At 41.7% G+C, this 27,179-nt stretch overlaps 1 protein-coding gene across 2 annotated transcripts in view; it reads right to left on the bottom strand.

Annotated features, from left to right (window-relative positions):
- The window catches only part of ABHD2 (abhydrolase domain containing 2), a 112,367-nt gene that overhangs the window by 31,662 nt on the left and 53,526 nt on the right, over window positions 1-27,179 (bottom strand). For both annotated transcript variants that reach the window (XM_030814993.1, XM_030814994.1), the window contains 2 exons: window positions 17,623-17,798; window positions 13,910-14,077 (listed from right to left, as the gene is read on the bottom strand). In XM_030814993.1, the coding sequence (XP_030670853.1) occupies window positions 13,910-14,077; window positions 17,623-17,798 (344 nt within the window). The remainder of the gene's footprint in view (window positions 1-13,909; window positions 14,078-17,622; window positions 17,799-27,179) is intronic.

Raw genomic sequence — 27,179 nt, 5'->3', positions numbered from 1 at the left:
GATATTCTTGCTCTTCTTCACCACTGTATCTGTGAGGCCAGATACTTGGTGGGCACTCAATCAGTGTTACCTAAATGAATGGATGAAAGAACAGATGTACAATGTTCAGCCTCTCTGCTAGTAAACATGACAAGGAAGCAGATTTAAAGACTTGAAATGGCTTGTCCACCTTCACATAATGAGTAGGGCCATGTCTACGCATGACTGTGTCCACTCAAAGTCCAACGCTGGACTTTGGACCATGTCAACCCCAAAGCCCAAGCCCCTTGCCTTATATCACAAATCTACTTAGGTAATAGTACTGCAGAGATTTATGCTTCAATTATTAAACATCTTACTCCCCCCAACCATTTGATTCCCTTTATTATTTTTATTCTTATTTTTTTGAGACAGGGTCTTGGTCTGTCTCCCTAGGCTGGAGTACAGTGGCATGATCATGGCTCACTGCAGCCTTGACCTCCCCAAGTTCAAGACGTCCTCCCACCTCAGCCTTTTGAGTAGCTGGGACTACAGGCACATGCCACCAAACCCAGCTAATTTCTGATTTTTTGTAGAGATGGGGGAACTTGCCTGGGAGGTTCCACTATGTTGCCCAGGCTGGTCTCGAACTTCTGAGCTCAAGAGATCTGCCCACCTTGGCTTCCTTTCCCAAAGTGCTGGGATTACAGGTGTGAGCCACCGTAGCCAGCTTTTATTCCTTTTCGACCCATCTATCATTACTCAGGTTTGAGAGTAATTATTTGAGACCTAGAGCAGATGTTCAGATGTCATTGGGACAGTTACAAAACTCAGATTTGCTACACTACTGAGGAGCAATTACAGCTAATTGTGTAGGCACTTTGGGAGCCTCAACTTAATTAAATCCAAACACATCTGATCTGGATAAAGGGCCAACCCTGCCTGATGTCAGAGAGACTGTTGGATGTTCTGTGAAGAGATGCCACCTCTCCCATGCAAGGGAAGGGCAAAGACATGGTGCCCAGCTCCAGGATCAGCCTTCTGGAAGGTCCTCCTGGGAGCTCCCCTGATGTCAGTTACCAAACACCTTTAGTGCCTGGGAGCCTCTCCCTGGCCTGTTATTACTAACAGCTACATTAATCTGTTTTTAAATGAGGCTCTATGTATTTAATTCTTATGGGATTAGCACTAGGTTACCATATAATCTTGCTGCAGCTTTTTAAAGTAAGATGAAATCTGAAACACTTAGCTGGGCCTTAGACAGATGAGTATTACGGGGCCATTTTGGAAAGGCAACTTGCTGGGAACAGGAAAGACCCCTCACCTTTTTCTCAAGCCCCTACACCTAAAGAAGGACAAGGCAAAGGCTGCCTGAAAGCTATTATTTCAACAGCCACTTCCCCAAATGACACTAGCATGACTAAATCGGCTAAAATACAGGGACCCGAGACTTGGTGTTCCTTGTGGATGGAGACTCTGAGTCATCTCTGTATGTTCCATGCCAGGCATGGGCCTGGCATCTGTGGATGTGCCACAAAATGTCAGGTGGATAAGAAGGAAGTTTGAATCGTCTGGAATGAAGGCACGCAGTACTCACCAGCATGAGTATGCAGGGGACATGAAAGAGGTACTTGAATATCTTTCCCACTAAGTTTAGCCTAAGAGAAAAATACAGTTAAGCTAATAACATGGCTCGCTGACAGGCGGGCGGTTAGGGGCCTAGCAGCCCCTGTCACTTCCATAGTAAAAGTATGTGAGTCATTTCTTAAAGTCAAGAGGAAACTATCGTAAAGCTTAGTCATCCAGGAATACAATAGCTGTAGAAATAAAGTTAAGGCCCCTTTGTGCTATCAAATTAGTTGGCCTTGTCCTTATCTCCGAAATAAGGATTTTAAAAAATGAGTGTCTTCAGCTTTGTTTCCCCAGGTATAGGATGCCTAAAACTGCCCTCTTATGGCTAAAGGTTTAAGTATTCAGATATCATCCTGAAAGTGCAGAACTCATCACTCTTGGCCACTGTTCTACTTTGGATATGACTCCCTGACACACTTCCTGAAGCTCCCGGCCCCTGGCTCTCAGCAGATGATCTTGCCAGGTGTTTTACTAGATGTCTGAGCTTCTGCAAACTCACTACCTTCACTTTCACATTCTCTCTCTCCCTTCACCCATCTCTTCCTCCTCCCTTCCCATTGTGCCCTTCTGCCATTACAAAACTCAACTGTTTAATGCAGAGGCAACACAATTCACAACTATGAATACAATTCAAAATTGAGTCTACAGCAATGAAAATGGTAGATATGAGGAGCTTATCGAAACACCTATGTTTATTATCTAATACAAGATTGTAAGATATTAAGCAGTAAAAACAAAATAGAAGTTCCTTAAAAATCACTGCCTGAAGCTCTTACAGTGAGATGTCTTAGATTGTGGGTGATCTCTACAGCATGCTAAAGGTAGATAACCCTACATCCTAGTCTCTCCAAGAGGGTCCTGGAATTTATTGTTCTGATGCAGTTATTAATAAAGTTATTAATTATGATAAAGTTATTAATAAAGTCCCTTTTTACTCTCAAAAGTGTCTCAATTGGAATGTGAAATTAGATGGAGGGGGGCCTCCCTCCCTTCTAAGACTGAAGTTCCATCCTCTAAGCAAGACCAAGTTTTCTGACCTTACCCTGAGGTTCCGAAAGATTGTATATATGTTTGTTTGTTTTAAGAGATAGGGTCTCACTCTGTAGCTCAGGCTGTGCAGTGGCATGATTACAGCTCAATGCAGCCTTGAACTCCTGGGCACAGCTTCTAGAGTAGCCGGGACTACAGACATGAGCCACCATGCCCAGCTAATTTATTTTTATTTTTTGTAGAAATGAGGTCTCACTGTGATTAAAGGTGTGAGCCACTGTACCCAGCCCAAGAGATAATTTTTGTTTTGTTTTTGAGACAGGGTCTCACTCTGTTGCCCAGGCTGGAGTGCAGTGGCATGATCACGCTTCACTGCAGCCTTAATCCAAAAGATAGTTTAAAAAACAAAAAAGTTCCTGTATTAAACCCAGTTGGACATTAAAGAGTTCCTCCTCCCAGCAAGAGAATATAATGCTGTGATTTCAGGTACTTCCTCAGAGCATGATGTCTAATGCCAGAGAGTCAAGAGTTTAGAAATAAGGGAAGGGCCCACTTCTTCCCTGTTTAAACTCACAGGAAAAAGCAATTTAAATATTCGAGGCCATTTTCAATGCGAAATGCCCCAGCTTGGTGTTTTGGTGGGAGATGGGTGCTAAGTTCTTAGAAGGCTCATAATCCTAAGGGACTCAGTTACCTCTGGGGAGCCAAAGCCAGGTTATTTTTATTCCTTTCACTTGACATAGAAGATATTGTTTTTAATCTTATTTTTTTCTCCTTTAAATCAAGATCAAACTAATAAGATCCTTTGCTACTTGGCTCTTGACTTTCTGGTGATAAAACTTTCAAGATATGAAGGTATGACATGGAGGCCAGAATAACCACAAGCTGGAAAATTCTGGTTTTCAGTTTATTCTTTGGCTAGTGGATTTGATCTACCTCTTCTTTGCTCTGAACATGAATACTGGACTGTTGGGATAAGGCTGTTGGCCAAAGAGAGACAGAAGAAGCAGAATGCTGCCTGAATTCACTGGGCCCCTACAGAATCACTGACAAAAACACTCACATTCCAAACATTGTTTAGTTTAGAAAATCAGTTAAGTCAATAAAGAGTAAGCCAACATGTCTACTGCTGCAGCGCTCCGATTAAAGATCAGGCTTTTTATAATAAATACACTTCAAGAAAATCTTCATGACTTCTTCATCTTCCTTTATTTCCAAGTGTTATTGACTTCACCCACATGACAGGGTTGTTTACCTGGCCTAACCCAGTAGAGTACCCTATTACTTTAAAAAAAATTTGTTTTAGAGACAAGGACTTGCTATGTTGCCCAGGCTGGTCTTGAACTCCTACCTTCAAGCTATCCTCCTGCCTTAGTCTCCTGAGTAGCTGAGATTACAAGTGCATGCCACCTTGCTTGGCACAATAAGAAATTTAAGACAGTTTGGTAAACTTTACTCTTGTACATGTTCTTCACGTTTATTTTTACTCAGGTTAGCTAATGTCTTTATCAAAAGAGACATATTTAATATTTTCCAGTTTAAAGAATTTATATACAAAAGTAAGTGGTGAGGAATGAAAAAAATAAACATTTTTTAGAAGGTTAAAATGTAGCATGTACTACAGTAAAAACATCTTTCCAGTACTGATTTTAAGGGCTGGCTCTGAATATAGAAGTCAGTAGCTTTGAGCTGGAGGCGTATGGCCCAAACAGATTTGGCCAGGAGGCCAATACTGAAGATTGTCCAGATGGAAAGCAAGCATTGCATACTGCAGAATAATCACCACGGCCGACATCCCTGTACACAGAGCTGTAACTCAGACTGAGCTCAAAGAAGGAAGAATTTTATGCTCACCACGAGCAGGTTCTTAAACTGGTCCTTGCAGAAATTCCAAAGTTCACATGCGGGCAACTGTATGAAGTGGATGCAGAGGTAAGGTCGTTTAACAGTTCAAGTAAATGTTTGCCTTTTCTCCTCTAAGGTGGCTCACAGAAAACACAAAGTTAGACTGAAGGGCCAATGAAGATGATAATCGTTATTGTTTACTGGTATTTGCTGGACTCTGTGCCACACACTTTTATATTATTGCCATTTTTTTTTTTTTTTTTTTTTTAAGACAGGGTCAGTCTCTGTCGCCTAGGCTGGAGTGCAGTGGTGTGATCTTGGCTCACTGCACTCCCGGGCTCAAGCGATTCTCCTGCCTTCGCCTCCCAAGTAGCTGAGATTACAGGTGTGTATCATCACACCTGGCTTTTTTTATTTTTAGGAGAGATGAGGTTTCACCATGTTCTACCAGACTGGTCTCGAACTCCTGGGCTCAAGTGATCTGCCCGCCTGGGCATCCCAAAGTGCTGGGATTACAGGTGTGAGCTACCATGCCGGGACTTATTGCCAAATTTCTTAACAGCCTTTCTCAGCTTTCTCAACCAGGCAGTCAAACCCTCAGCTGTTGGACTCTAAAGCACAGGTTCTCTCCCGCTGCAGGCCTTTCCTGACCATCTCTCTCTAAGTGATACACTAGATGGAGGAGATTAACACACAATAATATAAAAATTAAAAATGCAGATCTGGTCCCTGTCTGTGAAAAGGTTGCTGTTCGTAAATATTCCTTTTGGACAAACCTAGCCAATAAGCTTGGACCGACTGTGACTGTGCACCCTCCTTCCCCAACTAGATGGTGAGAGTTCCTCATAGACTGGCATCTTCCTGAAGGCAGGGACTTGAATTCACACCTGTATTCCCAGCGCAGAGGCTGGCCCCATCATTGTCTGGAGGATGCTGGCTGAACAAAAGGTCAAAGACCAAACCCACAGGTCCAATTCTGTGGCTCTGAGACGCTCTTGGATGCTCTTTTGCCTTAAACCTAAAATGTATCTGACTGGGAACTATTTCCTCACTCCTTAGTTTCTTTCATGGAGAGCCAATGGAGCCTGTTGTTCAGGAGCACGGATTCTAGGACTAGACTGCGAGACTGCCTGTGTTTGAAGCCTGGGCTGCCCACTCATTAACTCTGTGATTTAGAGCAATTTAGTCATCCTTGCCGGGCCTCAGTTTCCTCACCTGTAAAAGGGGGGTTACTGATTTAATATATCCTACAGAGTATTCAGAACAGTGCCTGACACACAGTAAATGCTATGTAAGTGATAGCTAGATAGTTAGAACAGTAATGACCACTACCACCAAAGTGGGGAAAAAGTCTTTTTAAATACTCAAACATCACACCTGCTCCTCTGTATTCTAATGAACAGTATCCTAAGTAGGAAATGAACACTACCACAGAGGTGGTGTTGAGTTGGAGTTAAGAATCACACTGATTGAAGGCTGGTTCTGCCAGTCACTAGTCGCATGACTCAGGGCAAGGTACTTAACCTCCCTAAGCCTGTGAAGTGGGGATACTAATTAAAATCTACCTCTGAGGCAGTAAGGATCAAGTGAAGTAATGTGAAAGCACATGCCTGGCACCCATTAGAGTGAGATAAATGGTAACTGCTGTCATGAAGAATTTTTCTTAATGAATTTATCTTTCAAAGGCAGCACGAAGGGTTCTAAGTCACAAGAATGCATAACTATCCATTTAGGAAATTCTGTGCAAGGCAGATCTGTTTTCAACAATTTTTAATCACATTAGCAAAGCTTATGTGGTTTGGAACAGAGTTGGGTTGATAAATCGGAAAAGATCCTTTATAATTTTCTCAGAGAAATCTGAGGCAGGTGCATAACAGGAAAAGAAGAATATAGAGTTTCATGTTAATGCCCTCTTTAGTTTTCTTCCGGTCAAGATCACAGTTGCAAAAAGCCCAAAGGGTATTCACAGTGACTTGAATGCCTGGCATCTGCTCAAAAGAGAGGCAATTTTCCAAAGGGAAGACTCACACATAGGGCACAGTGGTTTGGGATGTACTAGTTTGTAAAGTATCATCTTACATCCACAAACTGTTAGTTCCCATCTCAGTAGGCATTCAGTAAACACTGATGCAATGAGTGCTTTCTAGGGTCCAAGCAGGATTCCAGACACTGGGGAGCTACAGCAGGGAGCGCAAAAACTGCCTGCTCTCATGGAGTGAACTTTTGGAATGGAGAGACAGATAATAGACATATAAACAAATAAGTTCACAGATTATGAAAACAAATCCTTAATTTCAAATCTTAAGTGGCTCGAAGAAAGTAAGGAGGGGCATTAGACAATGACTGGGGTTCGGGGGGGAACTTTAGATGAGGGAGAGGAGTCAAGGAAGGGCTCTCTGAGAGGGTGACATCTTGGTTGAGACCTGAGTAACAAAGAGAAGCCAAATGAAGACCACAGAAGGGCCTTCCAAACAGAACCTGGGCAGTCCTGGGATTAGCAGGCCCTGGAGTTCAGTGCCTGGAATTTCCATACACTCAGGGTGGGAACAGGGGGCCTGATGGTGGACTGCAGTATGTCCTGGGGATCCAGAGAGCTCCCCCAATGTCACATCCAGTGACCCCACATGGAAGATGCTTACTTGGTTGGGGACCTATCAAAAATGCGGGGAAGGAGATGGAAAAGTGGCGTAAGAGACCTATCAGCCAATTGCAATATATGGACCTGACTTGGATCCTAAATTGAACAAACGAATTAAAACAGGAAAAAAAGCAGGAAGACATGGGGAAATTGAACTGCTCTTGAGGAGTACTCTTTTAAGCGTTTCCATTGTGAGGATGCCATTGTGCTTCTGTTATGTTATGGGCCGAATGGTGTCTCTCCCAAGATTCGTATGCTGAAGTCCTAACCCCCAGTACCTCAGAATATGACTATATTTGGAGATAAGGCTTTTAAAGATGTAATTAAGCCAAAATGTGGTTGTTAGGGTGGGCCCTAATTCAGGATGACTGGTGTCCTTTTAAGAAGAGGAGATTAGGACACAGAGCAATACCAGAGACACAGGTGCCTATAGTGTGAATCCACAGCAAGAACACAGTCATCTACAAGCCAAGAAGAGAGGTCTCAGAAGAAACCAACCCTGCTGACCCCTTGATCTCGGACTTCTAGGCCCCAGAACTGTGAGAAAATAAATGGCTCTTGTATAAGCCATGCCCACTGTAGTATTTTGATATGGCAGTCCTAACAAATGAAGACAGTGATACACACTGGAAATAGTCACAGATGAAACTGGACAGGCTGTCTGGGGCTTGTTTCAAAATAATCTTTGAGGCTGGGTGCAGTGGCTTACACCTGTAATCCCAGCACTTTGGGAGGCCGAGGTGGGTGGATCACCTGAGGTCAGGAGTTCGACACCAGCCTGGCCAACATGGTGAAACCCTGTCTCTACTAAAAATACAAAAATTAGCTGGGTGTGGTGGCAGGTGCTTATAATCCCAGCTACTAGGGAGGCTGAGGCAGGAGAATCACTTGAACCTGGGAGGCAGAGGTTGCAGTGAGCTGAGATTGCATGCACCATTGCACTCCAGCCTGGGCAACAGAGTGAGACCCTGTCTCAGAAAATAAATAAATTAATTAAATTAAATTAAAATAAAACAAAATAATCTTTGAGAGGGGATGCAAGAAGGGAGTAAAGGAAACAAGATTGGCCATGAGTTGAACAATTGTTGAGGTTGGGTAAAGGGTACACTGGGGTTTATTCTACTATTCTCCCTACTTCTGCATATTTTGAAATGTCTGTAATAAAAAGTAAAAAAGCAAAAATAAAAAAAAAAACTAAAGAGGGAATAAGGAATAAAACCTGTATCTGTGGCTCTGAAAAACCTTGGCTGTACCTTCGACTCCCCCAGAGCTAAGCCACTGGCTTAGTTATCTTTTAAAAGCTCCCATGGGAAATTCTAGTGTTGACAACAAACTGACCTACACAAAGAGAACTAGAAGTTCTTTTAGGTAGAAATAAAGGAAGACTTGAAGGAAAAGGTCATGCTCCTGGATGAGAAAAGTATTATAAATTTTTCCACATTAATTTATAAATTAAAGTTCCCCTTCAGAAATTGTGATAAACTGTGCGAGAGTTCACCACCAATAACTACTTTCCATCTCTAGGAAGGATGCATCTCTCCCACCCACTGCAGTTAGGCTTGGTCGTGTACTGTACTTTGACCAATAAATTGTGACCAGGAGTGACCTCTGTCATTTCTGAGGAGAAGCTTCAAGAGCCACACTCTTCCCACCCTCTGCAATGTTCCAGCAGGTAGCTGCTCCATGGGCCTGGTTCCTTGAGTGAGGACCATAATGATGGAGACACAGAGGCCCCTCAGCTAAGCCATAATGGATGGATAGTATGGACAGAAATAATTGTTTTAAACCACTGAGATCCAAGTTGTTTCCACAGCATAATCTAGTCCATCTTGACTAATAAGACAAAAACTCAACATGGAACTTGACACAATAATTCTGTGGTTCAAATGAAAAAAATAGGTAGGCAGACAAGAGCATACTCTGAAATAGCCATGAGTCAGTGTTGGTACCATCAGGTATCAGGCCATATTGCGAGGCAACGATAATTAAAAATTGAGAACAGTACTGGGTGTAGAAACAAAAGTTAACAAAGATATTTGTACTAAAGTATAGAAAGCCCACACATCAATAACTAACACACTTACATGAGGACATGATTAACTATGACAAAAGGTTTCCAGTTCTAGCATGTTAACTGTGGACCTGCCTCAATTGACCAGTCAAAAGTAACAAACATGGGCTTTGCTCTAATGTGTTAGGCCACCTTTGGTGAAGGATTGCTCCTTTCCCACAGCCCAGGAAAACGTTTATTAAAAACATTATTTTAAACTAAAATTACATCAATAGCACCTAACGAAACACTAGTGCTTTCTCTCTCTAGGCTCTTTGAAGCTACCAAAGATGTTTTAATTTTTACATTTCAACAAAGCATCCAAATTCTGGATTTCTGACCTTTTTAAGGTTCTATTTGTTTGAGCTTATCCTCCAATGGTTAAAAGAAATTATTAACAAGTAAAACATGTACTGATAACACATAAGAAAACAAACAGTACGGCTAGAAGAAAACACCCATTTTTTTTCTAGGTCACCTTCTTTCTAGAACATTTCTAAAGTATAATAAACTACAGAAATGTACTTCTAAAATTCTGATGAAATAAAATGTAACACCACCATCCACAAATTAAAGGAGATAGTTAATCTTCAAAATTGGGGGCCTGAAGCTCTCCCCTGATGGATTCACTTCATCTCCAAGGGTTTTTCATGGTCACAGGCAGCTCCTCAGCCCAAACATACAGTGCTCTTAAGGCAGCTGTGAATGCTGCTCTTCTGCATGGGTTGCCCTTCCATGGCCCACTCCCCTGTCTACAAACTCCAACTGTTTATAAGTGCCTCTATTTAGGAGCTCATCTTTGAGAACCCAGCTCAAATGCCCTTCCTGGGAGAATTCTTCCTCCCACAACTTGACTCCTCGCCCATAGATCCAGGCTGGTTTCTCCATGCTGCTGCAGCACATTCACCAGGCCCGCTGTATTAGTCCACTCATCACACTGTATTGAAATTCTTTTTTTCTTTTTGAGATGGAGTCTTGTTCTGTTTGCCCAGGCTGAAGTGCAGTGGTGTGATCTCGGTTCACTGCAACCTCCGCCTCCTGGATTCAAGTGATTCTCCTGCCTCAGGCTCCCAAGTAGCTGGGATTACAGGTGCCTGCCACCATGCCCAGCTAATTTTTGTATTTGTAGTAGACACAGGGTTTCACCATGTTGGCCAGGCTGGTCTCGAACTCCTGACCTCAGGTAATCTGCCTGCCTCAGCCTCCCAAAGTGCTGGGATAACAGGCGTGAGCCACTGTGCCCGGCCCTGTATTGTAATTCTTTAATGATACTCGCATCTCCCCGGCAGAACACATATTATTTATCTGGGTCACAAAAAGCACAATTAATCTCTCACCAACATGAATATACCTTCAAGTATTTGAATAAGAATAAACCTGGCTGGCACGGTGGCTCACGTCTGTAATCCCAGCACTTTGGGAGGGCGAAGCAGGTGGATCACTTGAGCTCAGGAGTTCGAGACAAGCCTGGACAACACAGTGAGGCCTTGTCTCTACAAAAAATTAAAAAATGAGGTGGGAAGCTCGCTTGAGTCTGGGAGGTTGAGGCTGCAATGAGCCATGATTGCACCACTTCACTCCCTCCTGCGTGACACAGTGAGACTCTACCTCAAAAACCAAAACAAAACAAAACAAAAAGAATGAACCTAACATACAATAAATGTTTACTATATGTTAATCAACTGCCTACCAAGTCCTCAGTAACCCACATTTAATTGTAGCTCCACCTTACTGCAGCTGAAGAATCTAGAACTGCGTTTAAGAAACTGCTCGAGCCACACAGCATCTGTGGCAGTGCTGGGGCATCAGATCCAGAGCCTGTCTCCGGACCCAGGTACTCTCTGGGAGCAACGCTTGCACTTAACCTATTCTTCTCTGCTCTTCGGCTGCTGGACTCCCCTGACCTGGTGTGGTAACACCTTCCAATCTGGTCTCTTTGGCCTACAGCCCCAACAGTTACAGCACTCTGGAGCTGGGAGGCCTAGACCATACAGACCCAGTTACTCTGCTATCTCTGGGATGATTCTGGCAGCCAGATCCAGGCTCCTCTCTTAGGTTTTCTACTTACTGGCTCTGTGCCCTTGCCCAAATCACTTAACCTCTCTGTGCCTCAGTTTTTTCATCAGAATTTTACGGTCCCATGGGTTGCTGTGGAGATAAAAGAGATTGTGCCTACATGTGACATCAGCACTGTGTCTGGCGCACATTAAGTGTTCCCACTGGCATGTCTCGTATTGTTGTTGGCACACTGTACTGCTAGTGCTCCCAAATCTCCATCCTGGCCCTGCAGCCAAGCCATGCCTCTCCATCTTCTACTTGTATAGATAATCTATATATCCAAGCACAAGACATTACCATTATTCTCCACTGTTTTCTTTGTGTTTGATTTGGCCTATTTCTGACTTTTGGGTCCACTTCTGTCTCCCACATACTCACTATTCCCCATGTGCCTGTGCTATCTGTAAATCTGGATATTCACCTTTTTTTTTTTTTTTTTTTTGAGACAGAGTCTCACTCTGTTGCCCAGGCTGGAGTGCAGTGGCCCGATCTTGGCTCACTGCAAGCTCCACCTCCTGGGTTCAGGCCATTCTCCTGCCTCAGCCTCCTGATTAGCTGGGACTACAGGCGCCCGCCACCACGCCCAGCTACTTTTTTGTATTTTTAGTAGAGATGGGTTTTCACCGTGTTAGCTAGGATGGTCTCGATCTCCTGACCTCGCGATCCGCCTGCCTTGGCCTCCCAAAGTGCTGGGATTACAGGCTTGAGCTACCGCGCTCGGCTGAATTCACCTATATTTGCAAGCTACTGACCAAACTGCTGAACAGAACGGAGTCTGTAAAATGGGTATCTTCAGCTGTGGGTGTGAATACAGAAGAGGAAATGAACTCAAGGCACCCAGCACCCTGCTTGGCACAAAGCAGGTGTACCTGTTCATGCTTCCATACCTGTGACCTTCCCTTACCTGCCTTTATAGGAGACAGTGCCCGTGCATGTTACCAGTGGCAATGTAACTGGAATGACCTTGCTGGAGGTCAATCTGACAAGATGTACAAATATGCATAAAAAAATGGTGACTCCGCAATTTTACTGGGAATTTACTCCAAGGTCATTCAAGAGAAAATAATTCTATGTACAAGACACAGTGTTTATAGCATTGTTATTTAAAATGCTGAAAAACTTTAAATAACCCATATGTCCTACAAAGATAAATGGTTAAATAAACTATAACAGAGTAGTAACAGCAATGTGGCTCTTAAAAAGATTAAACATCTTTATGTTGGTGAATATAAAGTTATTTAAATAAATCACCATAGATATACATGCTATGACTGCAATAAATAAAAACTATGTATACATTGATAAAGACAGAAGGGTAGTTTGAAGAAATAGAAAATTATAGTTATGGTGAGACGATAGACATAATTTTTGGTTATTTCCCATTAAAACATATTACAATTTACTTGCTTATGACATCCCAAATATTTGTGCATATACAGATGCATATTTTATATGTTTATTGTTTATGTATGCCTATATAATCTAAAGAGAGAGCTAATAAGAATCAAGAACAAGCGGTCCAGAAGCCAGAACCTTAGCTAAAACAGGATTTTTTTTTTTTTTCAGACAGTCTTGCTCTGTTGCCCAGGCTGTATTTTAGTGGCATGACATCTGTCTCCTAGGTTCAAGTGATCCTCGTGCCTCAGCCTCCTGAATAGCTGGGATTACAGGCGTGTATCAGCTAATTTTTGTATTTTTAGTAGAGACAGGGTTTTGCCATGATGGCCAGGCTTGTCTTGAACTTCTGGCCTCAAGTGATCCACCTACCTCAGCCTCCCAAAGTGCACTATTTATGGTGAGGGGTTGGTTTTGAAAATGTCCAGTAAGTCATGAACAGATACTTTTGAAAAAGACAATAAAAAGGCTGGGCACGGTGGCTCATGCCTGTAATCCCAGCACTTTGGGAGGCCAAAGTGGGCAGATCACGAGGTCAGGAGATTGAGACCATCCTGGCTAACATGGTGAAACCCAGTCTCTACTAAAAATACAAAAAAATTAGCCAGGCATGGTGGTGGGTGCCTGTAGTCCCAGCTACTTGGGAGGCTGAGGCAGGAAAACGGAGTGAACCTGGGAGGCGGAGCTTGCAGTGAGCTGAAATGGCGCCACTGCAGTCCAGCCTGGGTGACAGAGCAAGACTCCATCTCAAAAAAAAAAAAAAGCAATAAAAATTAATTACTAGAGAAGGGATTACAGGCATGAGCCACCACTACTGGCCCAGCTAACACACAATTTTAATTCAAATCAAGAAGCATTTGAAGAAATACGAGATCTAGTTCCTGTTCCCCAGGAACCTAAAATCCAGTGAGTTGCTACTGTGCCAGGCTCCCTTCCCACTGACATTCACATGCCTCATCACACCCTTGCCTGTCAGTCACAAGAGTCCTGAGGAATGAGCATCAGAACAGCACAGTCCTGAAGGGCATGAGCTCTGCTACCCCATCTACCTGGCTCCCAGCCCTGCTGTGACTCTTACTAGCTAGGGGACCTTGGGCAAGACTTTCCCCTGTAAGCTTCAGTTTCTGCCTCTGTGAGGGTGGTTACAGTGCCCATCTCAAAGGCTGGTGTGAGGCGTGGCATCATCAATGCCCAGTACAAGTCGGCTGTTGATATAACCGTGTGATCTACCATCTCTTACAGATGGGCATAGGTTTAAAACTTAAAAAAAGAAAAAACAAGGCAGAAGCAGAAGTAGCAGCACACTTGCAGAAAAAGGGAGGACTCCACTTCGCCATGCTTACCATAGGTGAACATGCGTGGCGAGGTCAATTCAATGTTGGGCAGGGCACCCAGGTGGTTCAGCACGGCACACCGATAGCCATTTTTCTGGGCGTAGTCAACGAAAGTGCGGATGTATTGTTTCTCGCTGTGATTGGCAATTCCAGGGCAGATGACCATGGTGATATCATCTATAGGGTAGAGAAAGAGATCCTGATGTATCCAAGAAATGTGACATGATAAATGGACACAATTACACTTCACTGGCCTACAAAACAGGGAGAGGGAATTCAACGTACATCTTTCACTCAGTTCTCTGGGGAAGAATTTTCCCCTTCTAGCTGGAGCTGTCTATATCAGTGCTTCTCAAGCTATTTATAGTGAAGGGTTGGTTTTGAAAATGTCCAGTAAGTCATGAACAGTTACTTTTGAAAAAGACAATAAAAATTAATTAGTAGAAAAATGAAATGAAAAATATATAAACCTCAATTTTCTACTATAAGATTCAACAAATATAAAATTACTCTGCTATAATATAAAATTACACATTGCTATAGAAGTTCCTGAACATTACTCTTAATTTCTGTAAGAAATTCTATTATTAATGAATGATTGAGAAAATAAAAAGTGGTGTTTGCACAGACCTCTTTGACCCAGAAATTTTACTTTCAGTTATTTATCCTACAGTTGTAACTGTACATATGTAAAATAATATATATGTGTTAGGTTGTATTCAATCATGCAATACATATTCTTTTGCATATGACTGAACATAATCTAAATGCCCAGAAATAGGGGTCTGGTTGGATAAATTATTGCATATCTAAGGGATGAAATATTATGAAGCCCTTAAAAATAATGAGACATCTTTATATACACTGATGTGGCAAGCTCTTCCATAAATTAAGTGAAAAAATGCTAAATGCAGAAGGGGGTTATAATAATGCTGCCTTTTGTGTGGAGAAAAAAAAGATATCTATATTTATCTATATTTATAAATGCACCCACTATCTTTGGAATCACACACAAGAACCTTGAGAGTGGGTACAACTGAGCAGGGGTAGGGATGGAGAGTAGAGGACACAGAGAGAGATACTTTCACTGTATACTGTTAGCACCTTGTGAACTTTCTATCATGAATATGAATTGCCTACTTAAAAATATGAATACATACTTTAAAAGAGGTGCTTAGGTCATTAAATTTGATCATAATTTTTCTTCAAATTAAGATTTTTAAAATTCAGAAATTATTAATGCTGGTAGGGAAATGTGAATTAGTAAGCAATTTTCCAATATGCATAAAGAACCTTAAAAACTTTGTAAATTGTTGGATGTAGTGGCACACGTCTGTATTCCAACTATTTGCGAGGCTGAGGCAGGAGGATCACTTGAGCCCAGTAGTTCAAGGCCGTAGATCACGATGACTGTATCTGTAAACAGTCACTGTACCTCTAACCTGGGCAACACAGCAAGACTCCATCTCTTTATAAAATTTATAAGCTTCGACCTAGTAAATTCCAATTCTTGAAATCCTGCCCAAAATTTTCTGATGAAGGATGATATAATTATTGACAGTTACAAAGTTGTAAATAAGTTAAATGCCCAACCATAGAAGAATGGTTAACTTATAATATGACCACATTGTAGAATATTAAGCAATCATTAAAATTGTGTTTTTGAAGACTTTTAGAGTTTTAATGACATGGGAAAGTCTTTATAATATAATGTATGATAATTCAAATTTTGGAAAAACAATGCATAGAACTGTAAGAAAATGGAACAAAACATTAACAATATATGTTGGGTGACAAAATTATGGGTGATTCTTATTTTTTAAATGTATTATTCATATTTTCTAAAATCAGTACTTATTCCTTTCATAGTCAGAAAAAAAAATCAGAAAAGGGGAAAAAGGGCTGTTTTTCTTAAAGTATGTCTTACGTACAAATACTGCCTTCCCTAGAAGCACCTTTGTCAGTCATTTCTGGGGGCAGGAGTGATGGAAAAACATGAGCAAGTACAAGGAAGAATCACTGTTCTGCCCTTTTTAACTTTCCATGTTGGTCCTGGTAGGAAGAGCAGATGGTCAAAGTAAACTTTGTACTTTAGTGGTAGAAGAAGAAAAAGCATTAGAAATAAGGGAAAGAAAACATTTAACTGGGTATGGTGAATAAATAAATATTGGAAAAACCAGCTACAGATTTATAAACACAGTGTGAACTCCTCACCTATTCATGTATTCATCCCTTCCATGGCTGTTTATTAGAAGCCAGCTATTCGGGGCTCTGGGGATTCCTACATTCTAGCAGATAAATAATACACAAGCACACACATAGGTTTAGAGAGTAGAAGCTACCATGAAGAACTAAAGCAGGAAGGCGTGATGGATTTACTGAGAAGGAAACACTAGTTAGGGGAGTCAGAGACAGTCCCTCTGAGGAGATGACATCTGAGCTGAGACCTAAATGGCGAGGAGGAGGCAACCATGTGAAGGTCTGGGGACCAGCATTCCAGGCAGAGGGAATATCAATTAAATATTTGTCACCAGCTACTCAGGAGTTCTAGCCACTTTAAATACCTAATATGTTTACTGGAATTTACCCATAAATAAATACTGAGTTCCTATTAAAAAAAAAACTAAGGTGCTTTTGAATACTATAGAATGCAAAAGACATGTTCTCTTTTGGTAGAAATAGCATTCAAAAGGATGCTTGTACCTAACTCCACTTCCTCAAAAGTCTTCATTATGAAGCATTTTAGAATGAATGCTATCTGTATAGGCTAGACAGAACAATGCCAAATTCCAGCAGCAATGAAAATTTCAGTTATTTCTCAGAAATAGGTGTCCTAGAACATTGCATGATAGATACGACCTTAATATGTCTTTTTGTCCAGGGAAACCTAAGCAAAGAGAACCTGGGAGCCTTTTTATCTACTGCTATCCAACAAACGCCAGCCTATACTGCATCTCCAAGCTTCAGTTTCCTCATCGGTAAAGTAGGGATAGTAAATACCAGCCTCACAGCGCTATTTGAGGATTAAATGAGATAACAGTGTACACGAAGCACTGAGAATGGTCTGACCTCTGTTGCTGTCATCAACCCAGAGGCCTGGTCCTGGGGCGCCTGGGCTCCAAGCACTCCCTCATTCCCTTAAATCAAGCTTTGTATTTCACAAGAGGATTAAAAACTATCCTACGGCCGGGCGCGGTGGCTCATGCCTATAATCCCAGCACTTTGGGAGGCCAAGGCGGGCGGATCACGAGGTCAGGAGATCGAGACCATCCTGGCTAACATGGTGAAAGCCTGTCTCTACTAAAAATACAAAAAAAAAAAATTAGCCAGGCATGGTGGCGGGCGCCTGTAGTCCCAGCTACTCAGGAGGCTGAGGCAGGAGAATGGCGTGAACCTGGGAGGCAGAGCTTGCAGTGAGCTGAGATCGTGCCACCGCACTCCAGCCTGGGTGACAGAGCGAGACTCTGTCTCAAAAAAAAAAAAAAAAAAAAAAAACTATTCTACAATGAGTTCTGAAGAGCTTTACATGGTGACTGGCAAACACACACTGAAGCTAACCTTTGCGGGCTGCTCTTAAGTGATGAATCCCAGCAGGCTTTCCAACAGCCCCCAATGCCATGGGCAGAGTCAGTGGCACGAGTATTCACACTGTGCTGTGCTCTCCACTGACTAGTTCTCCTTCTCTGAGTGATGGCCCAATCACACAATCTAAAGCAGCTCACCTCCAACACAGTGTTCAGCCAAGGGCTCGAAGAGGTCGAATGTAGAAGTGGCTCCATCAGACATAGTGATGAACTTACGGTGCCCGTAAGGATGTGGCGACCTCACCCTTCCCATCTTCCCATACAAGGCTGTCTGGATGTGTCCACTTTTCCCCCAGATCAACGGTGGAATGTATCTAAAGAAGGGACAAGGGAGGTCAATTTTCTCTACATTCCTTGAGCAATGTTCTGAAAAATCTTCTAGCAAAACTCTTTCAACCTATTTTTTTCCTGGCAAATTCTGCACACAAAGCATAAACATGAGGCTTTTATTACGTTACATCCATGCCATGATTTACCGCCTTTCCCCATTTACTAATACACTCTGCAACAGATTAGCTTTAGAAATCAACCAGGACATGTATATAAAGAGAGGATTTCAATTTAGGGTAACTGTTAAGTAATTCAACATGGGTTATTTCCATAATATAGAATAAAAGGAAAGCAAGTGATATATTTTGAACACATTCTAACTTGACAGGTTAGCTCATTATTAAAGGAGCTGATGTATATGAAATAGCACAGCGCCTACACTCACTAAAAGCTCACTTCTTCTTTCCTAACAAGACAGGCCACAGCTGCAGTGGTTACTCCATTAGCCAAACCTGCTGCTCTCAGTTACTGCTGGGAAGGGCTGCAAATTCTTCTAAGAGCCTGTAAGTGCCTTGTGGGGTGAGGGCACTACTGTATGCTCCAGAGAATGTGCTGTAAGGGCAGTGCAGTGTAAATATATGTTGGATTGATTAAGGAGAAAGGCCTGTTAGCCTAAGCAAGGCATGAAGCCTCGCTAACAACGGTCCATTGTAAAAACACAGAGTGACTCTAGGCGTTGGTAGGAAATGCAAAAATCACAAATAGTTAATTACCAGGAAAAGAAGATGTTCCAAGTTACAACTAAGAAATGATTATGGTTTACAATCACAGTACAAGATGACTCCATTTACTGAAACTGCTGTTGGTTTCACTTCCATGGCTTTTAGCCCAAGCTTGATGGTTGTCCAGGATTTATATCCTATATAAACTGGAGTCATATAATATAAAATGGTAGTGACATCAATCATTCCCCTCTGTATTATATGGCAGTGGTGAGTGTTTTATTAATCATTTACCTTAACCTACTTGTCAATTCCTGCCTATCATTTCTCTCAGAACCAGATGATCCCCAAAACCTGTCTTTGATTTACTCCTTGTATGTGTGTGTAATTAATTAAATCTACACAAAGAGAAGTGAAGCTATCACCTTAAGCAAACCAGTTCCCAGACAAGCTTCCTTTTCGGGGGAGGGGAGGAGAGGAGAGGAAAGAATATTTTAAGACCTTAAGGACATGAAGCCACTTGCCAGCATAACACCACAGGTGCAAATATCACTGCAAAAGCCATGGCATTTGGAAGGCAGGCGAAGGCATTTATAAGAGCTGAGTGGATTATGACAGTAACAAAAAGCAAGCTTATAAAAATGTCAATTGGACAACCAAACACTACACAAGATCTAGATACAGAACTTATAAAGGATTTCAGACTACCAAGTTAGATAGTAAGTTTTGCATAGAGGGAGAGGACTATCCAAGAAATTAAGCTTTTGATCACTCCTGGAGGAAAGTTTAAAGAAAATTTTGTTTATAAATTGAAAGTGGAAATATGCTGAGCTTAAAAATATCAGAAGAATGAGTAAATTTCATATGCCTACCTTCTGATCATGTTTAGAATACAATATAATCTCAGAAAATAGAACAAAAGAATGAATTAAAATTTCTTTTTGGCTAGTCACAGATTTCACATTTAATGATGACACATGTGACTGTCCTGATGCCACATTCCCAGTTTAGAGTCAGGTCACCTCCTCAGAATCTTGGCAGCAGCCCCCCAAGCGGCCTCCAAGCCTCTAGTCTTGCTCTCACCTACTCCATCATCCACCCGCCAATGGAGGGATGATCTCAACACACAAGCCCGGCCCCCACCCTCCATTGCTTGGGTCCTCACTTGGCCTAGGAGGCCAGCTACTTTCTGCCTAAGCTCAAATAAACCTAAAGTACCAGGCCCAACTCCAGCCAGAACAGGTACACATGGTGTTGAACTACTTTTGTCTGAGGAGTATTTGCTCAAGCTGTCTCCTTTGACTGGAATGCTTTTTCACACCCAGCGTTTCTTTGGGCCAGCTATTACTTGTCTTTCAAGACACTTCCAATCAGGTTGCTGGGGGAGTTGCCCCTTCTCCATGCACAGCTCTGTCCTAGCATTCAGGTGACTTGATTACTTTGGATGCTCTTTTCTAGCAAACCCCTCCTGCTGCTCATTCACCTCTAGCTCTATCCCCAGAGCACTGGACGTACATTACACACCTAGGGGAGATTTGCTTCAATGAACAGAATATAGAGACACTTTGGAAATCTAAAAGGACAAATATGTTTTTAAAATATACAAAAATATATTTAAAATAATATGTGCCATAATAATGTGAATTCAGCTATTACATGATTGGCGTTTGGCAACTGTCCTCTTTCCAGCCTACCTAACCCCATTCTCAGAGTGGGGTGCAATAGTTCTCAGTGTGTGTGTGTGTGTGTGTGTCTGTGTGTGTGTGTGTGTTAGGGATCAATTGCCTCAGAATCACTTGGGACTTTCTCAGTTCAATGTAAGATCAATTATACACAGTGGAAGTCTCACAAGGATTAATTTTATGACAATACCTACCGATAAAACACTGTTTTTAATTAACTTCATAATAACACAACACCAGGGTTTACCAAATTGAATTTTTAGACTGCATTTACTATGGTGGGGTTCAATGTGTAGTTGTTTGTTTACATAACTTATCCACAGACCACAAGAAAAAAAATTAAAAACAAAAAACTGAATAGGTGCCCAGTCACACGGTTTAGGTCAGGAAGGAAATATGGACTAAAACAATAGAATATTTTGAAATTTATATAAACATATAAATACTGAAGAAATGCTGCTAAAATGGTACACGAAGGAATATGCTTTTTCTATCTATGTGGTAGTTTGAAAATGTAGCGGCCAATAATTCCACTTATTCCATTCTTCTGCCAGGAGCTAGATTCCCTCTTTGTGATCTGGACTGGCCTGTGGCTTGTCTGGGCTTACAGAAGGTGGCAGAAGGACTGCCATGACAATTTAGGCCTGACCCTTAGGAGATATGGCTGCTTTTGCCCTCTCCTCCTTGTAAGCCTGATGAGCGGGCATACAGAAGGCACTGTGATGGAACTGAGAGGCATGTGCGTTTTACATTTTGTAGATACTGCCAAGTTGCCTTCTAAAAAAGATGGGTCCATTTACATTCCCACCAATAATGAATGAAGGCACCTGTCTTCCTCACCCTCATTAAATAATTGGCATTATTAATCTTTTATATTCTGGCCACTTTGATGGGCAAAAAAATGGGTATCTTGTTTCAACTTGTGTTTAAGTTGATCCAATCTATGGCTGAAAAAAAGTTGCTTGTTTGAATTTGCATTTCCCTGATTCATGTTTACTAGTCATTTGTATTTCTCTTCTGTGAACTGTCTGTTGATATCCTTTGTCTATTATATTTTTCTATTGATTTATAAGTATTGTTTCATTATCCCTACATTAAGCCATTATCTATTAGATGTTACAAATGTTTTCTCCCAATCTATTGTATATTTTAACTTTATTTTATGTAGTTTTTTTTTTTTTTTTTTTTTTTTTTTTTTTTTTTTTTTTTTTTAGATGGAGTCTCGCTCTGTCACCGAGGCTGGAATGCAGTGGAGCGATCTCAGCTCACTGCTACCTCTGCCTCCTGGGTCCAACCAATTCTCTTGCCTCAGCCTCCCTAGAAGCTCGGATTACCGGCATGCACCCATCACGCCCGGCTGATTTTTGTATTCTTAGTAGAGATGGGGTCTTACCATGTTGGCCAGGCTGTCTTGAACTCCTGACCTCAGGTGATCAGTCCACCTCAGCCTCTCAGCCTTCCAAAGTGCTGGGATTACAGGCGTGAGCCACTGTGCCCGGCTCTAGTTTTTAATCTTTTATGGTTAAAAATATATTTTATAGTTAAAAGTATCTTTTATGGTTATATAACAAGATAAAGTTAAAATATACAATAGATTTTGTTGCGTTTTGTTAAAACCTTTGTGCTTTGCATTTTGTTGTAAAAAGAGCTATTGCAATACCCAATTATAAACATAATTCCCAATGTTTCCTTCTATTACTTCTATAGTTTTAAAAAATGTATTAACCTTAAATCCACTTACTTTTATAAAATGATGTGAAGGGAAGATATAATTCATTTTTTTTTCTGACAGACTAGCTCATTGTCCTTGCACAATAAATGGCCTATCCTTTCCCTACTTTCAGTTGACATCTTTAATATACACCAAGTTCTCAATTAAATATTTAGGTTTGGTTCTATACTTTGTATTCCAGTTTATTGATCTATCTGTCTATGCATATGCCAGTATGACACTGCTTTAATTAATATAGCTTTATGAGATACTTTGATAGTTGATAGCGCAGGCTGCCTTTGTTACTTTTCAAAATTTTCTTGGCAGATTTCAGCATTTTATTTTCCAGATGAATTATACGATTAGCTTGTTTAGTTCCATAAAAATTTTAGATTTTTGAATGGAAACACGCCAAATATACATTACCTAGGAGATAATTGACACCTTTACAATACTGATGTGTCCCATCCAAAAACATGGTATATCTCTCCATTAAATCCTATAGTAAAACTTCATTGCTTTCTTCATGTTTTACAGAATATTCCATTTTTTACTACACTAATTTGCATGTCTTTCTGTCTGTATTTTTTAAAGCTATTCTTGAGTTGAAGCATCTGGGCATGTTTTACCCTTAACTCCCTGAAAGTAGGAACAGTCTCTTCTACTTCTTTACTAATCCATATGGTATTATGGCCAATGTTGTGCTGTGGCCAGAGGTTAATAAATGTTTGTTACTAACAAACAAGCTGGACCACAAAAAAATATGGAGGCCAAAATCTTCTGAGCCTATTTATAATCAACATCTGGCTTACTAACAGAATTGCTCAGTGGGAAAGACCACAAGGGTCTAGACCTCCCTCCCACCCCCCATATACATACGTACCCATACACACACACACACACGCACACACACACACACACACACGTCTTTAAGCAGATGAAGCCCACATAGGCAAGGACAGCTGGTGTTTTAAAAAGAGAGTAGAAAAAATAAAGTTGACTGATGCTCATCTTTGCCTTAAATCAGTGGGTGACCAATTCTTCCTTATGGTACCTAAGTCCCTTGGCTGTAAATCAAACTATTTTATAGCTAGTGATTAAACTCAGACTTCACTGTTATTTCCTTTGATTCTCCCTTGTACTTCTCTACCAAATTAGCACAGGACTTGGCACACAATAGATGTTTAGGATATGTTGTCTGAGATTGAGTCCTCACATCTCAGCAAGTTGCAGCAAGTCCTTTTCAGTGAACCAAATGCCTATCAGCAGCTACTCCTCGGCATTTGAAGTTTCTATCAGATAGGATGCATTGCTTAAAGCAACAAAACCCAACTCTGACTAACTTAAGAAAGGAGTACACAGAAGGACACTGGGGTGCCTACTAAATGGAAAAGAGGCTGGAGAACCAGGCTTGAAATGAGGGCAGGATCCAAGAAAGAAAACAGGGGGCTGTTCCAGGGATGTGATTTTTACACCATCAGTACCAGTGTCCCCCCACCCTACTCAAAGGTCAACGTCCCAGAAGTACGGCAACTAGAAGGGATGCCTTCAGTTTCAGAGTGGGTGGGCGACACACTTTGATTTATTACCTGCATGCAGTGGGAGAGAACTTCCCCAAGGGGAAATCTGTATGCCCTTAGAAAGGAAGAATGAATGCTAGGCAGCCAGAAGGGGACAGACGTCCCCTGAAAGGTTTTGAGCTGGGCTTGTCTTTGATTCAAGAGGCTTCTTTACTGCCCTGATCCCCCACGGCCCACATTAAATCATCATGTTCCCATCTAGTTCTTCTGAAGGCTCATCTTTCTGTCCCTGTCCCCAACTCTTAGCATTTCACATACTTCTCAAATGTATTTATTTGAGCATCTGCTTTACCTGCAACACAATGTAATAAGAAACAGGAGAAATAGGTAATCTCCTTAAGTGTTGTTTTCTTCTCCCCATGCATCCATTTTCTAAAAGCAAATCTGAGCACACAAAAGGGCTGAAGTGTTTTTTTGTTTGTTTGTTTTGTTTTGTTTTTGCAATGGAGTCTCACTCTGTAGCCCAGTCTGGAGTGCAATGGCATGATCTCGGCTCATTGCAACCTTCACCTCCTGGGTTCAAGTGATTCTCCTGCCTCAGCCTCTGGAGTAGCTGATATTACAGGCACCTACCACCATGCCTGGCTAATTTCATATTTTTAGTAGAGATGGGGTTTTACCATGTTGGCCAGGCTGGTCTCGAACTCATGACCTCAAGTAATCTGCCTGCCTTGGCCTCCCAAAGTGCTGGGATTACAGGTGTGAGCCACTGTGCCCGGCCTACTGGAGTTGTTTTTTCAAGGAGACATCTAGGAAAGTAGAGTTTCTAAGACTCCTGGTCAATGATCTTTACTGGTCTTAAAGCACAGTAGCACATTTTGAATTCATCACTTTGTCCCCACGACTTTTTTGAGGTAAAATATATATAACATTTTAAAGTCTACAATTTAGTGGCATTTAATACATTCACAATATTGGGCACCCATCACCTCTATCTAGTTCCAGAATATTTCATCACTGCAAAAGGAAAGCCTGTATGCATGAAGCAGTCCCCCTTCCCTGGCAACCACTAATCTGCTTTCTGTCACTGTAGGTTGACATATTCTGTATATTTCTTATCAACAGAATCATCAACATGTGACCTTTTGTCTTGGGATTTTTCACTTAGCATAATGTTTTGAGAGTCATCCATGCTGCAACATGTTATCAGTAATTCATTCCTTTTTATGGCTGAATAATATTTCATTGTATGAATATACCACATTTTGTTTATCTTTTCATCAGTTATAGACATTGAATGGTAGGCCGGGTGCAGTGGCTCACGCCTGTAACCCCAGCACTCTGGGAGGCCAAGGCAGGCAGATCACTTGAGGTCAGGAGTTTGAGACCAGCCTGGTCAACATGGTGAAACCCCATCTCTACTAAAAATACAAAATTAGCCAGGCATGGTGCCACATGCCTGTAATTCCAGCTACTCAGGAGGCTGAGGCAGGAGAATTGCTTGAACCCAGGAGGCAGAGGTTGCAGTGAGCTGAGATTGCGCCACTACACTAAAGCCTGGGCAACAGAGTGAGACCGTATCTCAAAAAAAAAAAAGAAAAAAGACATTGGATGGTTTCCACTTTTTGGCTATTGTGAATAGCACTGCTGTGAACATTTATGTACAGGCTTTTGTTTGAACATCTGTTTTCAGTTCTCTGGGTTGTGTCCCAGGAGTGGAATTTCTGGGTCATATGGCAATTCTATGTTTAACTTTTTGGGGAACCTCCAAACTTTTTCCCACAGCAGCTGCACCATTTTATATTCCCAACCAGGAACACAAAAGAGTCCCAATTTCTCCACATCCTCACCAACAGTTGCTATTGTCCATTAAAAAGAAATTACTATAGCTATCCTAGTGGGTGTGAAGTGGCATCTCTTGGTGGTTTTGATGTGCATTTCCTTTATGACTAATGATCTTGAACATCCCCTTTTGACTTGAGACCATTTCCTTCTACTCTATCTCTATTTTCATCTCTATGTCTAAAATTAATCACTTTTTTTTTTGTTTTGTTTTGAGACGGAGTTTCGCTCTTATCGCCCAGGCTGGAGTGCAATGGCGCAATCTCGGCTCGGCGCGATTTCGGCTCACCGCAACCTCTGCCTCCTGGGTTCAAGCGATTCTCCTGCCTAAGCCTCCCAAGTAGCTGGGATTACAGGCATGCACCACTACACCCAGCTAATTTTGTATTTTTAGTAGAGACGGGGTTTCTCCATGTTGGTCAGGCTGGTCTTGAACTCCCGACCTCAGGTGATCCACCTGCCTCGCCTCCCAAAGTGCTGGGATTACAGGCGTGAGCCACCGCACCTGGCCACAATTTTTTAAAAAAATGAATTAGTTGATAAATATATACTATCAGTCTCTTGTTTATCTCCCAATGGCTCATTCAAAGAATCAACTGATAATAAAACTGGCAATAGTTAAAACTGCATGTGGTATAATTGAGTACTGGGATTGTCTAAAAATTGACAGAAGAATCTAGTTTTCATAAAAACATTTAGACCTGTAAAATTTAACTTAGAGAACTGGACTTGGTGGAACTAACAGCCGCAAGAGAACTTGCTATAGCAGAAGCTATGGTCATAATATATGACACGGACAAAAAAACGATTAATGACTCCAGTCTTTGTAGTAAATTTAAATGGAAAACAACCCCGATGAAGATAAAATTTAACTGTATTGTATTAAAAAAAAACTCATCATGGAATCAAATTGGCTCAGCAGACTTTGTTTTAGAAAATATTTTCCCAAAGAAAAATTCTTTAATGTTAGCCTAACTCTGATGAAAATATTTATATTCAAAATGTCACTGGGTTCAACCCCTCCTGCATTCAATGGGAACGCAGGAGGCTAGAATCCGACTGATACCCCATTCCTGCATGTTCCTCCTTCCCAGCCCAACCCAAGACAAGAGACTTGAGACCAATACATGCGATGATATGAGCTGAAAAGTAAGGAATTGGGTGGAGAAGAAGATCCTAAATGTGGTGATTCAGGGGCTGTGGAGGGGAAGGTTGGGCAGGCCACTTGCCAAGGAGCTCCGTGGAGGTCCTCTGAGTAGTCTGGCTTCTCCTCCTTAACAAGGCAAGAGTAAGGCTCATGATTTCACAGATCAAAAAGGAATGAGAGGAAATAGTTACCATGCTCTAATTTAGCTGCAAGAATGAGATACATGCTAAGGCAAATGCCACTGGAATCTTACTACAGCAAAGAAATTATGTTACCCGGAGTGAAACCTGGAGCCTCTCCCTTCACAACTTAAGAAGCCTTAAGGATGTTCCCCCAAGCTCTTTAACAAAGGAATCAAGGATGTTTGAGGTACTAATCTCAGTGGCTCTAGCATCAAGAATTTGTTTACCCTTTTTCTTTGAACATGGCATAATAGATAAAACTGCTATTTTATTTATCTATACAGCACTTCATAGTTTTTCAAAGTCCTTTTTTCTTTTCTTTTTTTTTTTTTTGAGACGGAGTCTCGCTCTGTCACCCAGGCGGAAGTGCAGTGGCGCAATCTCGGCTCACTGCAAGCTCCGCCTCCCAGGTTCACGCCATTCTCCTGCCTCAGCCTCCCGCGTAGCTGGGACTACAGGCGCCCGCCATCATGCCCGGCTAATTTTTTTGTATTTTTAGTAGAGACGGGGTTTCACTGTGTTAGCCAGGATGGTCTCGATCTCCTGACCTCGTGATCCGCCTGCCTCGGCCTCCCAAAGTGCTGGGATTACAGGCGTGAGCCACCGTGCCCGGCCACAA

Source organism: Nomascus leucogenys, chromosome 6 (assembly GCF_006542625.1).
Source record: "Nomascus leucogenys isolate Asia chromosome 6, Asia_NLE_v1, whole genome shotgun sequence".
NCBI classification, from domain to species: Eukaryota; Metazoa; Chordata; class Mammalia; order Primates; family Hylobatidae; genus Nomascus; species Nomascus leucogenys.
This window is presented reverse-complemented; position numbering and strand designations above follow the sequence as displayed.